The 16,061-nt window shown below is 40.3% G+C and overlaps 2 protein-coding genes across 2 annotated transcripts in view; one reads left to right on the forward strand and one right to left on the reverse strand.

Annotated features, from left to right (window-relative positions):
* Positions 1–773: 773 nt before the first annotated feature.
* slc25a16 (solute carrier family 25 member 16) lies at positions 774–8,001 on the reverse strand. The gene is made up of 10 exons (XM_074676415.1): positions 7,713–8,001; positions 7,276–7,383; positions 6,625–6,717; positions 6,399–6,532; positions 6,135–6,198; positions 5,788–5,909; positions 5,614–5,680; positions 5,296–5,458; positions 5,092–5,160; positions 774–3,145 (listed from the first exon to the last, which is right to left on the reverse strand). Exons 2-10 carry the CDS (start codon positions 7,349–7,351, stop codon positions 2,989–2,991), a joined length of 945 nt encoding a protein of 314 aa, XP_074532516.1. The 5' UTR covers positions 7,352–7,383; positions 7,713–8,001; the 3' UTR covers positions 774–2,988.
* A 1,398-nt stretch (positions 8,002–9,399) lies between these two features.
* tet1 (tet methylcytosine dioxygenase 1) overlaps positions 9,400–16,061 on the forward strand; it is a 40,916-nt gene continuing 34,254 nt past the window's right edge. The window contains exons 1-2 of the mRNA XM_074675545.1: positions 9,400–9,685; positions 10,265–12,576. Of these exons, the coding sequence (XP_074531646.1) occupies positions 10,426–12,576 (2,151 nt within the window). The 5' untranslated portion in view covers positions 9,400–9,685; positions 10,265–10,425. The remainder of the gene's footprint in view (positions 9,686–10,264; positions 12,577–16,061) is intronic.

Here is a 16,061-nt window from a genome sequence, read left to right on the forward strand (position 1 = left end):
AAGCTGTTAAGAGTGACTGTTTTCATTTAGCAGAAAAAACGTTTCAAAGTGCTCAGCAGTTTGTGTCCACGCTCTTGTTTTTCAAATGTGCATCAGCAGAAGTTTGATACACTGATGTATGATTTCCAATCATGACTGACACCAGAAGTACACATGAAATCTGTCTCCCATTGGATCTACCAGCTACCATAACACTCGGTGATGTGTTTTTATGTGTTGGCAGTACTGAGATATCATGATCAGCTATACAATTTGACACGCTTCAATAGCGCTTTAAAAACATGGACCACAAGCAACATGTTAAATTTATCATCATTTGAAAAACAGACATGAATAACTGCAAAAACAGATCAGTGCCAGAATCAGACACCAGCTAGATCAGGGGTCTTCAACCTGCGGCTTTGGAGCCTCATGCGGCTCTTTGACTCATTTGCAGTGGCTCATTGTAGCTTTAAATAAAATATCATAGAAATAAAGAATTTAATTTTTCTAACAAAGGTATTGATGATGAAAGACATTGACATAAAAAAAATAATGTGTTAACAATTTGTCAATATGCATCATTTATTGCAATAAAGCTTTCAATTTATTGGAGATTTTGCAAAACTTTTTAATTCCAATTTTTTGACATATTTTTAAATTAAAACAAATCCATATTTTTGGAAGATTTTTTTTTAATTTAGCAATTTTTTGAAATTACAGTTTTTTGCATATGAATATATTTTGGCATTTTTTTGAAATTTCAATTTTTTTTTCTTTGCAAAATTATGCACTTTTTTTCAATTTGCAAGTCATTGAAATTTAGCAAATTTATTTTAACACAATTTTTTTTCCCCAATATTTGCAAATTAATCAAAAATAAATAATAAATGATGAAACTAAGACATCACATATACAATTTTATATACAAAAATCCCTCCTTTGGCTAATTATTCACTATATTTTTGCTATATACATATAGTTTTATACACTTTTTTGTTTTTATTGTGAAGATAGATAGAACTCTGCAGTAGATTTTGTGGCTCCTGAATGACTTTAATCCAGCTGAGTTGAGGCTAAATGGCTCCTGCAAAAGTAAAGGTTGAAGACCCCTGAGCTAGATTGTTTTTTTGTTTTTTTTTGCAATCACTAAAGAGTCAAACGACTCTCAGTGATCACACTTTCGTTTTCATAATCGCTTTTTGTTTGTACTGATGAAAAAACTTTGATCCCAACATTGTAGAGTGAAAGGAGATGTCTTTGACTGCGTCTGATGTTCTATCGACAGTCAAACACTCACACAATTATTTACCACCATACATGATAAATAAAGTTAGCAAACTCTTGCATTAAGAAGCTGGAACAAGCAAATATGAGACGCTTATTATCGAAACAGCAGGCCATTTATTTCCTTGAACGTATGAATCACTAAACTTGATTTGAATCTGTATCTTTGGTGTCTGGATTCAACATCTGATATGCCAACTTTCCACACTGTGTTAAATTAAACTACTGAACTAGATTACAGGACTTTATTTTGGAGTAGATCAAAGTGGAGTTAGGCATTGTCAATCTTTTTCTAAGGGGAAAAACCATTTACGAACTTTAAGTGGTCATTCAAATCCAAAATATGGGAAACTGTCTTCTAAGACGTGTGCTTTTGCAACCTGCCTCACTAAACAGCAAACTAAAAAATGAGGCATCAGCTGAAGGGGAAACTCCAGTAAAACAAAACTGACACATTGGTGAAGTAAGACTGAACGCAGAGGAAGGCAAAAGGCTGAAAAGAGAAACTGATGAAGCTACAGCAAACATTGGCAGTGACATGAAGGCCATTCAGTAAGGATTGTTCAGCCTTCCTGCAGACAGACGACAAGCTTTGGTTAGAAAAAACATCAGACATCATAAAGATGAATCATAAGCTGATATAAATCTGATAGAACATGTTTGTATTTGTATGAAAGTTGTGTCCAGCTCTGATGGTAAACAAAGAATTTATACTCAATACTGCCACCCAGTGGCAACAGGTTGCTAGATCAATAAATAGACAAAAAAGCTACAATGATGATGTGCAAATGACTCTTCAGTCCCTAAAGGCAGACTTGTCAGAGCTACAACTTACTTTAAAAATCTGTCATCTTTAACACGCTTAAGAAGCTCAAAGATCACTGCCGCGCATCATTCTGAGTGCACATTAACCATCATAAAAATATAACTATGAAACATTTCAGCAGTTTAAAGCACAAACAGTGACTGCTCTCATTAGGTTTTGGCAAACAAACAAAAAATTATAGTAACCTTAAGCTAAACTCTTGTTCTCGTCACGACAGTCACTGCATCATCTGCAGGTAAACTGCTTATTCAGTTACTGCATCTTAAACCTGCACATTTAAAGACACGCTGAGACCTGAATGAATGAAACATAACAAACCATGAGCTTATTATTACAGTTACAACATGTTTCATCTCCATTTCAGTCAGAAGATGAAGAAATGATAAGCAAAACGTTGAAAAACATTTAAGTCATCAGGGCAAAATTTCCTGGCGAGTTCCCTTCTTGTAAAAACAATGATTAGAAAAAAAATCTGATTGTTCAAGCTGGCATCCCTCTTAAATTCAGTCATGGAATCAACAGAAAAAGACAAGTGAATGTACGAGGACATCTGTGTTTGATGTGATGAAGGGACTTCCACACAATCAGATGGAGGTTGTGTGTTGCCGACAACAGTGTGAAAGCACACCACTGCTCCAAGCCAACCAACCAACCAACCAAGGCCAGGCTGTATCCACAGACGAGTTGCTCAAATCCAAACCACATGCCATCCAAAGGTTGGCAAGTCACAACAGCAAGAAGTAAGAGGGAATGAAGGACAGACACTGTCTGATGTCCATTTTTTCAGCTCTCACTCCTTCGGTGAAAGTAAAGAAAAGGCAGCTCTCACATCAAAAAGTTGGTGGCGTGTAAGGTTGATCTCTTGGACTCAAATCACTCATAAATTCAAACAGCGACTAGTTCAGGTGGAGGACCTGCTTCATGAACTCATAGGTGGTGAAGGCGATGGCCTGGGACGGGACACAACGGATGTAGTTTAGGGAGAGGCCTCGATACAATCCCCTCTTGATCCCGTATGTATTATAGACATATGTCAAGGTCCTCTTGATTGTTCTGTTGAGATGAGAAACATGAAATTAAATACTTAAAACTGAACAAACAGTGTACAAGTTCACAGAATATAAGTCACAGAGACCTGTGTTAAAGAAGAGTTATGTCTTCTCAAAAAGCAGGTAAAAAGTCACACAAAGATTCCTATTTCATTCTATTTTATTCTATTTTATTTAAATGTGTCCAATTCACCTGAAAAAGCTTTTTAATCAATGGTGGTCAAAAAAAAACCCTGCTTTGTTTAACCACTTTATGTCCAATTTTTTTTCAGAGTTCTAAGGCATAAAGTTTTATCAGTTGGGTCCCCCTGAGTCATGTTGTTTTTTTTTCCGTTTTGTATTTTGTTTTGAGGAAAATAGGATTTTTAAGACTGGCAACAATTGTTGCAGGTGGTTACACAGCTTGTCACTAGGTCATCTAATAATTATATATAAATAATAATAATAATGGGGGGTAGGTGTGGGCATTAGCTGTGATAAATACTTTGCAACTAATAAGTAAATTATGAGCAATCCTGCAGGCAGTGTTTTCCTTTAGTTTTCAACCAGCTTTTTGCCACTGACAACTTTTGTTGCCACTCACAGAAATAAGCCCATGAACAAAAAATATTTATCCCAGATACAACTTTTTGGTGGAGGGTTACTCAAGAGACTTAGATTATTAAATAATTATGAATATGTTTTTTTTTTTTTTTTTTTTGGGGGGGGGGGTCATAAGAAATATATGAAAATGAACCGGGAGCAGCAGAACCACTTGGAAACTATTTTTTTTGGAAACCAAAATCTTGGTCTAAGTGGTCTTCTAGCATAAAATTTGAAAAAGTTGCATTAGTAATGTTGGGAATTTTCATTATGAGTAGAAAATGACAGTGATACACTTCAGCAACAATTGTTGCCGTTAGGGCAAAACGGGTTAATTCAGTCTTTGTTTCATTAATATTCATTAACTCATTAATTTTCTGAACAGCTTATCCTGTTCAGGGTCGCAGGTGTCTGGAGCATATCCCGGCTGTAATTGGGAGAGAGGCGGGGTACACCCTGGACTGGTTGTCAGTCAATCACAGAGCTAACACATAGACAGACAGGCCACCTTTTATGCACACATTCACACCTAAGGACACTACACTTACTTAGAGTGACCAATTAACCTGATGAGCATGTTTTTGGACTGTGGGAGGACCTGGAGAGAACCCACGCATGCACGGGGAAAAGATGCAAACCCCACCGGCCAAGCTGGGAATTGAACCAATGCCCTTCTTGCTGTGAGGCTGCAGCGTTAACCATTGCGCCACCGTGCAGCTCCTTCCAACAATATTTTACATTATAAAATTTTTCTTTACAAACCTAAGATTTGGTCTTCAAAAAAACTCTTTTTTTAAATATGGTTTTATACACAATAAGGGTCATCTCAGGTTCAGGCAAATGAGGTATTGCAAATTTAACCTGGGAGATACAAAAGTACAAACTTTGTCCTACAGCTGTGTCAATATGCCAGAGGCAAAGTGATGCAAAGGAAAAGCAACACACAGTAAATACACAACTAGCCATGAGCACTGTATTTAAACTCCACAGTTTCAGCTTCTAATGAGGCCAAACAGAAATTCTTATTGGGTCTTGAAATAGAGAGGATAAAAAATAAAGCAATCCTTAACTCCAACAGCTCATTACACCCCTGTACTCTATTGTATTGTGGAGGATTTACATGATTCATGTGGGTCACATTCTCAGGCAAGAAAATCCAGAATTATGGATTAATTCTGAAAATCACATAAGAAAACCACTCCACTAATTTCATGTGAACAGGAAAAGCTGCAGCTCCAAATCTCTATCAAATCCCATCAAATAAAAGCACCTAAGGAAAATCTAATTTCAGAAGATTTGTCTGCACTAACAGTTCAACACATCAGGATGTAACAGAACACAGACAACAGAAAAATTAGTGATACTTACGTGCATTTCTCAGAGTCTTGAAGTACAGACCCCAGCTGCATTCTCCTCCTCGCCACATCTAACGGATATCTGGAGAAAAAAACCCAAAGTGTCACATCAACCATGTATCAGCAGAATCAATACAACCTTGATCCTTGTTTATCAGCTCCTCTTTCAAGCAAGCTGTGAGCTTAAGGCCTGTTAGCTGTCAAGAAAAGCACTTACGATATTGTCTGAGCGATCGCCCCAGCAACCCCACCACAGAGCAGGTTAACTTGAGTTTTTAGAACCAGGACATCAGGGTTGTCAGAGGACGGTTGCCCCAGGAGATCTGGGAAGTGTTTCAAGCCGAGGCTCTTTAATGTGCCGAAGGTGAAGAAGGAGAAACCTTTAGGATGATAAAAAGATTGTTGGTAAAAGAGTCAGGCTAATGCAACACAAGGAACTCCAGTCACATGAGTAAGGGGCAGCATATTTAGCATGTTAAGCACAATATTTGCAATAATCAAAGCATAAACTATGTAACACAATCTCAGTAATCACCTGCATAGGGGGCCATTCCAATGAGTGTTGGAGTAAGTCCTCTATAGAAGCCTAAAACACCCCCCTCCTACACAACAAAAAGAAAAAGGAGGAAGGTCAAACAGGCATGATGAAAATCTACAAAGTTTGCAGAGTCTGTTTGTTCATGCCTTTGTTGAAAGTCAAGCAAACTACCTTAAGGTAGATGGTTTGGAAGGCATTTACAATTCCAGTGTAGCGATGATAGCCAGTCACCTGGAAGGCTAGTCTGGACCGGATCATGTCCAGAGGGTAGGTGCATATCACCGCAGTCATCCCTTACACACACAACATGAGCACACACAGATATAAGTAAGCTCCATCAGGTTGACTGACATGAAACAGTTTTTGGGTGCAGAGTAAACTGTGGATGTGTTTTACTTTTAAAAAGTTTCAAGCTAAGTATCCAGGCTTTACCAGATTCAAAGCACAGTCTTTAATTACATTTAACTGGAACTAAATGAAGAATTCAACACGTCTTGCTCATGAGAAAAATAACTTACCTGCCATGGATCCTGCCATGAGACGATGAATGTGTCCTGAGATCCCAAGCTGTTTACTTAGCAGCTGCAAAAAAAAAACCTTCTGGTATTCAAACTGCTATTTTCATATCGGCAAATACTGAACACAGGAGAACCATAAGAGCCGGTCTTGTTTCTTTGAGAAAAGAAACTAGACTACACTACAGTCATTTTTAAGTTTTGTGAACAACTCTTAACATTTGATGATGATGATGATGATGATGATGATGACGTTTTTTTATGTACCTTTTTATAGTTGTCAAAAGCCATAAACTGAATGGCTCCATAGGGAAATATCCTGACCATCATCGCCCCATTCCCCTTATACAAGCCGAGGAAGCCTTCTTTCTGTGGCACAGCTCTGAGAATGGAAAACACCCCTGCAAAGAATAACCAAGTTTTACTCTTGTCTCACAGATGTGTGAAACTCAAACAATAACTGGATTTCAGTGTTTGTCTGCCAAAAATTTACCTAAATGTTTGTAATGGGGGCTTTGTGCTTGGAGAAGAATCTTCACTCTGTCCAGAGGAGCAATAGTAGTTTTTGCACAGCATGCTGCTACACCTGAAACACAACCAGTGAAAAATGAAACAAACCTATTCATCATGAGTGAAGTTATGTAAAGAATGCTGAAACCTCCTGTGGTTTTCTTTTATTCTCAAGTAACTCAGAACAAAATCAATAAAAAATCTCAAACCACAGACATTTAACCACCTGTGTTTTTCACTATGATCAGAAATGCAGTTCAAACTAAACATATAACATCTAGTTTGTCTTTTTGAAGATTAAAACTTTTTTTGCTGTTGGATCCTTTGTTTATTTGTGGAGGAACAAGAAAACAGTTTTTATAACAGTAACAATAGTACAACCTGACCAAACAACCAACAGACTAAAAGCTGTTTATGAGGAAGAAGTTTGCACTCAAACTTTGAGGTGAGGGAGTTGGCTGCACACAGACCAATTTCAAGGTAATAAATAAAACACCTTTTTTTCTTCTTTGGCAAAGAAGAACATCTTAAGGCAATAAAATCTTCAACCTGTGTGTTTCTAAGTGCCAAATTCCACTTTTATTATCACCCCATACCCTACACCGATGATACAGACAGGTGTGTCACCGCCTACCTCCTGCTGCAATTGAGCGAAGCCAGTAGTAGTCCATCTTGCTGCTGATAGCAGAGACCGCAGCCTCGGATGTCATCCTTCTTGCTCAGGTGTTTGAAACATCCATAGCTGTAATAAAGGAAAAATACTTGAAATAGGTCATTTTATATGCCTACAAGAAGGCATGGGATAACACCAGTGTTGAACTATTTTAGGAAAATGTTGACACTCAGCAAGAGGAGTGTGCTGCTGTAACTGCTGCGAAATGTGGACCAATTATTCAAGTTATGCAAACATGCTTTGGAGGCAAAAAAGTCAACTATTTTCAGATCTATCAGGTGTTCTAACAATTTGGGTCACTACTGTTGCTGTTAAGACAGAGATCACATCCAGCAGCCGTGGCAAGTATGCAAGTTAAGTGAAATGAAGGTGTGTATCTATCATAAAGTAATACTCACATGATAAAGCCACAAAGTGAAGGTCAGTTGTTTGATACCAGACAAATTAGTTCCTCCTTCGCTGAGTTACAAGCCTCCTTCGCTCCCTTCCTTCCTTAGGACAGGCCCTTTAAAGCGTATATTTAACACGTATGTCAAGTTTTATACGTTCCGAGATCGTTGTTCATTGTTATAATTGAAAATCTAACACATTTTGGATCTATGGGTGAATCCGAAGCATTTTAAAGGTTTCTCTAACAACATCCGTGTCCTTCGACCGTGGACGTCTGGTTGGTGTGGCAGAAAATCGTCGCGTACTATTGACGTATGATGACGTCAACTATAAACAGGAAGGGGGGTGACCTACGAGCGGAGCAAATCAGTGATGCTTTTAAGTTTTTATTTAACAAAACTGCGAAAAATAATACATTTGTGGTAGCAAAATACTGAAATAGAAATTTAATGGAATGACAAACGTACTACTTTATTTATATAGCACTTTTCAATGCATGTAAAGAAAGAAAACCAGTGCAGTGGGTGGTTTGTTATTACAATGGTGATTTAATTAATTCAGTGCCTTTAAAACCAAGAGTTTAAAAATATATATTATCCAGAAAATAATAAATAAAATAAAATAAAAAAGCCAGCAATGAAACAGTGCAACAGTAAAATGTATACAGCAAATGCATAAAAATAATGAGAAGAAAAGAGAAGCAACACAAGACAACATCATTTGTCAGCAAATGTAAAAAAAGATGATTGATAATTTTAAAAAAATGCTTTAGAACAGCCTTAAATGTAAGAACAAGTAAGTGAAAGAAAGATAGGAACGATTAAAAACCCAGATTATATCACAGCATAAATAAATTTTCTATTTACAGATTAGATGACTAAAATAAGGCCATTGTTCTGGTTCTACGGAAGCCTTAATGCATCCATACAGTTTAATTACTCTGTTTTCCTGCAGTGATGACGATTTGCAGTCTGATTTCTCTTTTTTTTTTCTTTTTGACCCTTTTATCTTCTCTCAAAATTACAAGGCTGGTTTTCCCTCCATTAGTTTTTCTGTTTTCTTTTAGATCTGAGATTGAGATTTGCTGTTATGAGCTTTTTATTTTTTACATAAGCTGTTTTGTCATGATAACAGGATCAATTTCTGCCAAGAAGGCAAAACAGTACTGGACATCGACAGGTTATGCCACCATATGCAATGCATCCAACCTACTACACCAAGTTATGGTCTTCTTTTTTTAATTTAATTTGATTTGATTTAATTCTATTTTATTTTATTTTATTTTATTTTATTTATTTATATATTTATTATTATTATTATTATTATTATTATTATTATTATTATTATTATTATAATTATAATTATTATTATTATTATTTTTATTATTATTATTATTATTATTATTATTATTATTATTATTATTATTATTATTATTATTATTATTATTATTGCTTTTGTAATTGCTGAGATACAGTTTATCGGTCAATGAGTCGAAGTATTTGGAAAACATCCACAGATTAATAACTTTAACTGCCATTTTGTCGTCTTTAGCGCACTCTAGCGTCCACACACGGAAACGCTCAGTGCGCTCTGGGGCTCTGGGACGATACTCCAGTCCAGGTTTTCCCCTCCTCTCTTGCCTCCAGTGCCGACGACGAGTTTTTGGCCAGCATAGACCGAAGGTTGCGTCTGGTGGAGGGAGAGTGAGCGGGGCTGCCCTGAATGGATTGACATTAGAGGGATTTACATTTTAACTGGTGTCGTGCTCCGTAAAGACTACACGGTGCACGCTGAAAACCAACTATTCTGCTCGGTGTTTGTCCATGTGTGTACTTATAACATGTCTATGTGTCATCGTCGTGAGAGGATTGAACTTGCCAGCAGTCTATATTTGTCGAGGAGGGAAACCAATACAAGGTCTCGCTGTCTTGCTGGAGCGGAGTATTATTAGCAGTTCAGACAGTGCAACTGTCTCACTCTGGTATGTAAAGCATTTCTGCTGTAAATGTGTAAATAAAACCTCACATGCTACCAAACAGCATACATTAACACAAAGCTTTTCACGATAGAGGTCAAGTGCAAATACAATAACAATGAGTGACGTTTGGGGCATTTTAACACGGTAATAACCACTCTTCCGCCAGGCAGAGACGCGAAAACAGGATCCGACCTCCGGCCGGAGCCCACTTCAACGTGCCTGCCCTTTAAACTGTTAAAGCCTTGTCAGCCACGCAGGAAGCTATACTATTTGTTCCTCTGAGCTCTGTTTGTTTAAAGTATGTCAGTAGCTGTGTGTAGTTGTTTGAAATGGTCAATGCTGTCTTAAAAAACACTTGCTTGTACAAGTGGATATTTCAGGCGGGGCTAAACTGTAATTCCCAGCAGACTAAGTCAAGAAAAAAATGCAAAGAGTTAGTTCAATAGCTTTTAAACTATAGTGACTGTGTTTTAAAAATGAACTTGTTATTGTTCACTGTGTTTTAGTATATTACAACAGTTAAAGGTGTTGGGGATAGTTTCACTTTTTTTACCGTTTCCTCCCTATTTCCTGTTTTTATAGGTCATGCCCTGGAATTACAGCATAATGATAGCATCATAATTTACTACTCAAGGTAACAAGATAAAAGAGGAGAAGAAAAAAGTTGTATGCTGAGCACAAAGTAAACATTCACCTGGCTCCCATGCCGGCTGCCAGAAAGCCTCCCCTCCACACCCTCAGCCATGCCTGCTTCCACCAAAACCGCCAGGAGACAGACAGCTCAGAAAAAACATGCCCAGAAAGTGATCAGCACCAAGAGGCAAACAGTTAACTCAAACAAACCCAGAGGAAGAGCCGCAGAGAAGCCCCAGAAAACACCTGCAGAGACCAAAAGGTTGGCAGCCAGGGCTCAGGTGCAGCCAGCCCAAAGCCCTCGTGGAAGAGGGGTTAGTGGGCCTGCTGCTAGTGAGAGCCCTGGGAGGTCGCCCCGCAGAGTTAACCATGCCCTAAGTGTAACAGGATCTGCAAGACTTAGATCGCTGAGCAATCTGCCTGAACCTACTGGCAAGTTACAAGACCCCCCGGGGCGAAGGAAGTCCCTGCGGGGCGCACAGGTGTCGTTTACCCTCTGCCAGCTTCCTAAACCATGCAGAGGAGGCAGGAACAGGAGAGGTGGTGCAGGGAGAGGTGCAGCATCGCAGCATGGAGACAGAAGAAACCAACCCTCAAGAACCAGCATCAACGATTCATCATCTGATGGGGAAAATGAAAAATTGGACATCAGTCAGGTAGAGGAAAACGTTCCAGTTGCTCTGAAAACTGACTTTGAAGTTCCGGCTGGAATCAGAGATAAGGGTCTTGGAGTCAGCAATGCAAAAGAGGGCAGCCCTCTTAAAGCAGATTCACCACCACATGACAACACACTGGAAGACTGCATGCAGGGCAGCTGTGACAGCACTACAACCCAACAGGACAAAAAGACCATCTGCCAGACCAGTGAAAGTGACCTGAGGTGTGTGATCTCAGCCCCTGTGTGTGACGATGTTCATGGACAGCTAAAACTCTGCAGTGACGCAACACAAGATAACCTCTCTGAGCCCTCAGCGCTAATGAGCATTAGCACACCAGTGGTGCAGGGAGGCAGCGAGGGAAATGACAGCTCATCTATTCTTGGAAATGAGCTTGATCATCCTGCAAGTGATGATCAAGCCTCTCATCAAGATGATGTGCACACCGTTCGACAAGAAGAAGCGAACACATCGCACTTGGAAGAGAAAAGTAGGGATGAAAAAGTGATAGCTGTCAGTGAAGGAACGGAGGATATGAATCATGAGAGAGGAGAGAGTTTGGAGGCAGAGAGACATGAGGCAGTGGAGGAGCTTGTTGAGAGGCTGGATCCCTGCAAGGAAGATGGAGGGGAAAATGAAAAAGAGAAGGATGTTTCGATCAGTCTTGCTGACTCTCATCTCAACACTCCAGCCCTTCAACCTTCAGATCCAGCTCCCCTTCACAACGACCCGACAACACAGTCAGAATCACCTGTACAGGTGCCACTGGTTTCTGACATAGCTACCTCAAATCCCACCAAAGCTGTCACCACCTCAGAGTTGATTGATTTAGATGTTCTGAGTCTGGGTAAGACCGACACGCAACCTACCTTTAATGGTGCTAAACCTTTAACAGGATGCTTAGCTGCACCTGAAACCAGCCTGAAGTTGCAGGCTGTTCTAGTGCAAAGAAAAACACCAGTAATCATCTGTAATGACTCCCTCAAAACCACAAGCTGGAGGGACTCACACCAGCTTCAAAGTCAAGAGATGCCTTTCTCAGATAGAGAAAGACAAGCTTACACACCAGCAGAGACGCTCACCAAAGATTGTGATTCTAATCCAGAGCAAGTGAAGCACCAGAGCCAGAAAGAGACACCTTCACTGTCGTTTTTGGTTGCTCCTCCGCTGAACTTGGATGCTCCAGCCGCTGAGAGCGAGCCAAACATCAGCGAGGAAAGTGTTGTCTCAGTGCCAAAGATCTTGACTCCTTTACTAGACAGCAGCTCCTCATTCTCCTTCAGCTCAGAAAGCACTCGCTCTTCTTTCTCCATCGACACTGAATCAGAGGCAGGGTATGGGGAGCCGATCCCAGCTTTACTACCTGGATCTTGGGGGCCAGAGGGGACCTGCTTGCCTTCCTGGAGCGCAAGGAAACCACAGAGGAAGGAGAGGAAGAAGCGGAGCAGGTGTGGGGAATGTGAGCCGTGCTTGAGGACGGTCAGCTGTGGACGGTGCAGTTGCTGTTTGAACCGCAGGACTGGACACCAGATCTGTAAGCTGAGGAAGTGTGTAGAACTGAAGAGAAGAAGACCTTCCTCTTCAGTGATCCTCTCTGCTGCTCAGGTGAGGAGAAATTACACAGCATGCCTTGAATAAACACTTTAAATGAGGATTTATCTCAGTCAGGCCTTCGGCTTGTTCCCTTGATGAGGTAGAGTTAAATAATGTTTTTAATCGGACTTTATCAAGGCATCTTCTTCAATCTGAAACAGCTGATTAATGTGAAACAGTGTTTGCTGCTGTCTGACACCTTTGCTTTCGCTCTCCATGGTTTTCCCACTGCTACAAACGATAACTGAGAGTTAAGTTGTATGAGTCAAAAACTATAAAGAGAAGCATTCACTTTCACATTGAGGTTGTCACATTTTCGGTTACCACAAATGTTTCAGGCGTAGCTTCATGGTCTCTTCCTGTTTGATGATGCATGAGAATGCATTGGGTTAAAAAAAGGGGAAATGCCCGTGCTAGTGTGTGTGTGTGTGTGTGTGCAGGGGATAATATCGAGCATGGCTGCAAGAGCAACTGAAATGTCAATGATGTCCTGTGTCAGATGGGAAGGCACATGCTGTCACATGACCGACAGCAGCACGTGGATAGAGTATGTGTCTGTGTGTGTGTGTGTGTGTGTGTGGTTTTGTGTGTGTGTCATCCAGAGAATAAGCTATTTTATGGGTTTCACACAGTCATTGTGAGTCACTGAGTGTGTGTGTAAAAGAGTGTGTTGTTAAAGCCAATTTGAGCCAGATGTCTTTGCACAGTGGCACTGGATGGCATTGTGCAGATGAAGCAATGCCTGTTGCGGACATTCTCTAAGAAAGTAATTTTCCGTTTAGCTACGGATACTAACAGGTTTAGCTCTCCAACCTGCAGCTTTATTGTTTTTGGTTCACTCTCTCTTCACAGCTCCAATCGTGTCAGTTTGGGCTGCACGAGGCAGCTGTTTTTAGAGAAAACCCACTGCAAAGTACCAGCTCAGCAACAAATAGCAGACACTCAGATAATGATTTGCAGGTGGATACAGTTCAGCAGTTAAAGGGCCAGATTTATTTAGTCAAAAGCCAAAAACATGACTCTACCTGGAGGAAAGTATCACTAGATGTGTAAATAATCCACTTTTTGCCATAAGTTGCCTAATAAATCAAACTTAAAGGGGACATATCATGCTGGTCCCTGATTTAATACACATAATATAATAAATTTGAAAACAAGACCTTTCACCCCCTAAATTTTCAAAAAATTAGATATTGTATTTTTTCTGATATCCTAGAACGAGATTTGATGCCATTTGGCCTCAAGATTTCGACCTTCGTGACGACACGAGGATCCTCTCTTTTTGTTGGAGTAATCTGATAAAACAGCTCTTCCTCTGTGATGTCAGTTAGTCACACAACCGCCACCGAGGGATACACCCACCAAGAGCCTACTGACTGAGTGCTGGATGCAGGGACTCTGCTCTGCTGAGCAGCTCGGCTTTACATGATGAATTAGCAGTTAAAACACTACAAAAGGACGTACCTTACACTCTGCCATTTTATTAGAGCTATCAAAGCCTTACGGTGAAGTTTTGGCAAACAGCAAACTCGCTCGGTCTGCTCCATTCAATGTGGCGATTTTGTAAATACTTCCATGCTGCAAAAACCGCCCCCTGGCTCTACCCCCTCCGCCCCTCTGATAGAACTGACCAATCAGAGCACAAAGGGCTGTGACGTTGCGAGGTTACTGGAGGTCATTCTTGAAACAGAGCGTTTCAACAAGATCTTCAGAATGGCCTTAACTGAGGATATTGAGAACGCTAATGTGGGGCAATGAAGGAACTAAATGACCTGTACTGAGGGCAGAAATGCTTTACAAGCATCCTAGTCTGGCATAGTGAAAAGAAGAAACAAGCACGACATGTCCCCTTTAAAGTCAAGTTCATAGCATTTTTGCTGCCCCCTTGTGGCAATACTTATAGGTAGAGTATTTACTTAACCAGAAAAAAATGTTGCCATTCATTTTGTTATCATTTTAGGCCTAAATACTGCTCTAGTAGCCAAATATCTCTCACTGTGGCTGTTGCTTTACTGCTTTACTACCTGGATGTAAACGGGCACAGTGAACAGTTAGTAGTGATTAGTAGCTGCTTGACTGTATTATGGCAGAGGAAATGGAGATAGAGCTGTATGGAGGCTGTGTCTGATGTTACTTTATCCTTGGATCAGAGCAACAGGCGTTTGTTAACCTGCAAGGCTCTGCTGACCTTCACCACACTTGGTAAAACATTTGACAGGTGTTTCTGCTGACTCTGTGTCTTAACGTGCAGCCTAACTGAATAAACTACGCTCAGTTTTGACCATTTTTCAAGCATTTTCTTACTTTCAAACTGCTCGTTTAGCCTGAACAAACGACCAGGAAAGGAGTCGTTTCCAAATATCTGAAGTTAAGTGTCTGTTTTTGTGTTTTCCTGGTGTTTCTGTCTCCTTCTTTTGAAAGCTGCACAAGTCAAATGTGTTCCCCATCATTAGAGGATTGTTTGAAGATCTCCGAGCCTCCAGTGCTGAGGTTTCCGCGACATAATCTGAATGGTTTCTCGCCTACAGACCTTCTTGTTTGCAGCTGTAGCCAAGCAGCATTTTTCCACAAATACCACAAATGTATTTCTCTCCAAGCGCCGGGTGTCAGACAAGCTTGGCCTTTCAGTAATGAATCTAGTAACCTAATGACCCATATATGTTTCCAGGAATTAGCTGGGACCAAAAAGGAAATGAAAAATAAGATTTTCTCAGTGTGTGAAGTTTTTCAACTCGTGCAACTCTTAGTTAATTCTTTAGCTTCAGCAAACATCGCCTCTTGCTTTTCAGCTTGTGCTGGAGTTATTTCAAGACCTTGTATCCAGATCTGATTAATGTAGGTATAGTTCTTTGTGGTTACAGTGCTTTATCTTTTACATACTTACATACAGCCAGAGAGCTGACAGATCTGGTTTGGTAGATGGGAAGAGGAGATCCTCGCAACAGCTGGCTGCATAAGTGTGTACATAGTTCAGTGACGTCCATGTGGCTGGGGGAGGGCTCCGAGTGAACAACTGTGAACAATGTGGCTGTATGTGTGCAGGCGTGCATGCGTGCTCTGGCAGAGAAGCCCTAAGAGCTGCAGCAGTGGCAGGGGTAGATCAGGGCTGATTATATAATAGTATTGGCGACCTTTGGGTGCTATTCCTGTGTATGAGAAGGGGAGGAGATCAGGCCAGGCAGAGATTTACGCTCATATTATTTGGAATAGCTTGAAATGTAGGTCAGTGTGTGTGGGAGTATGTGTAAGTGCGTGCTCCACAGACTCAAAGGCAGATTATTATACGTGTGGCGGTGACACGGTTGTAGATCCTCTCTCATTCAAGCTACCGAGCTGAGTGTTTGTTTACACATTTCTCCTCTCTGACATCACGATGCTCTACCTCCATGCAGAAGTGGTATTTTGTTTGTTTGTAGTTTAAAAACAGGTTCAGTCTGATTCTAACTGCAGGGGTGGAGTCTGCACCAGGTAGCATGTCAGTGTAGTTGCCATCGTGA

This window comes from Halichoeres trimaculatus, unplaced genomic scaffold (assembly GCF_033239565.1).
Source record: "Halichoeres trimaculatus isolate MK-OKI-2021-1 unplaced genomic scaffold, fHalTri1.1 fHalTri1_scaffold_8, whole genome shotgun sequence".
NCBI lineage: Eukaryota > Metazoa > Chordata > Actinopteri > Labriformes > Labridae > Halichoeres > Halichoeres trimaculatus.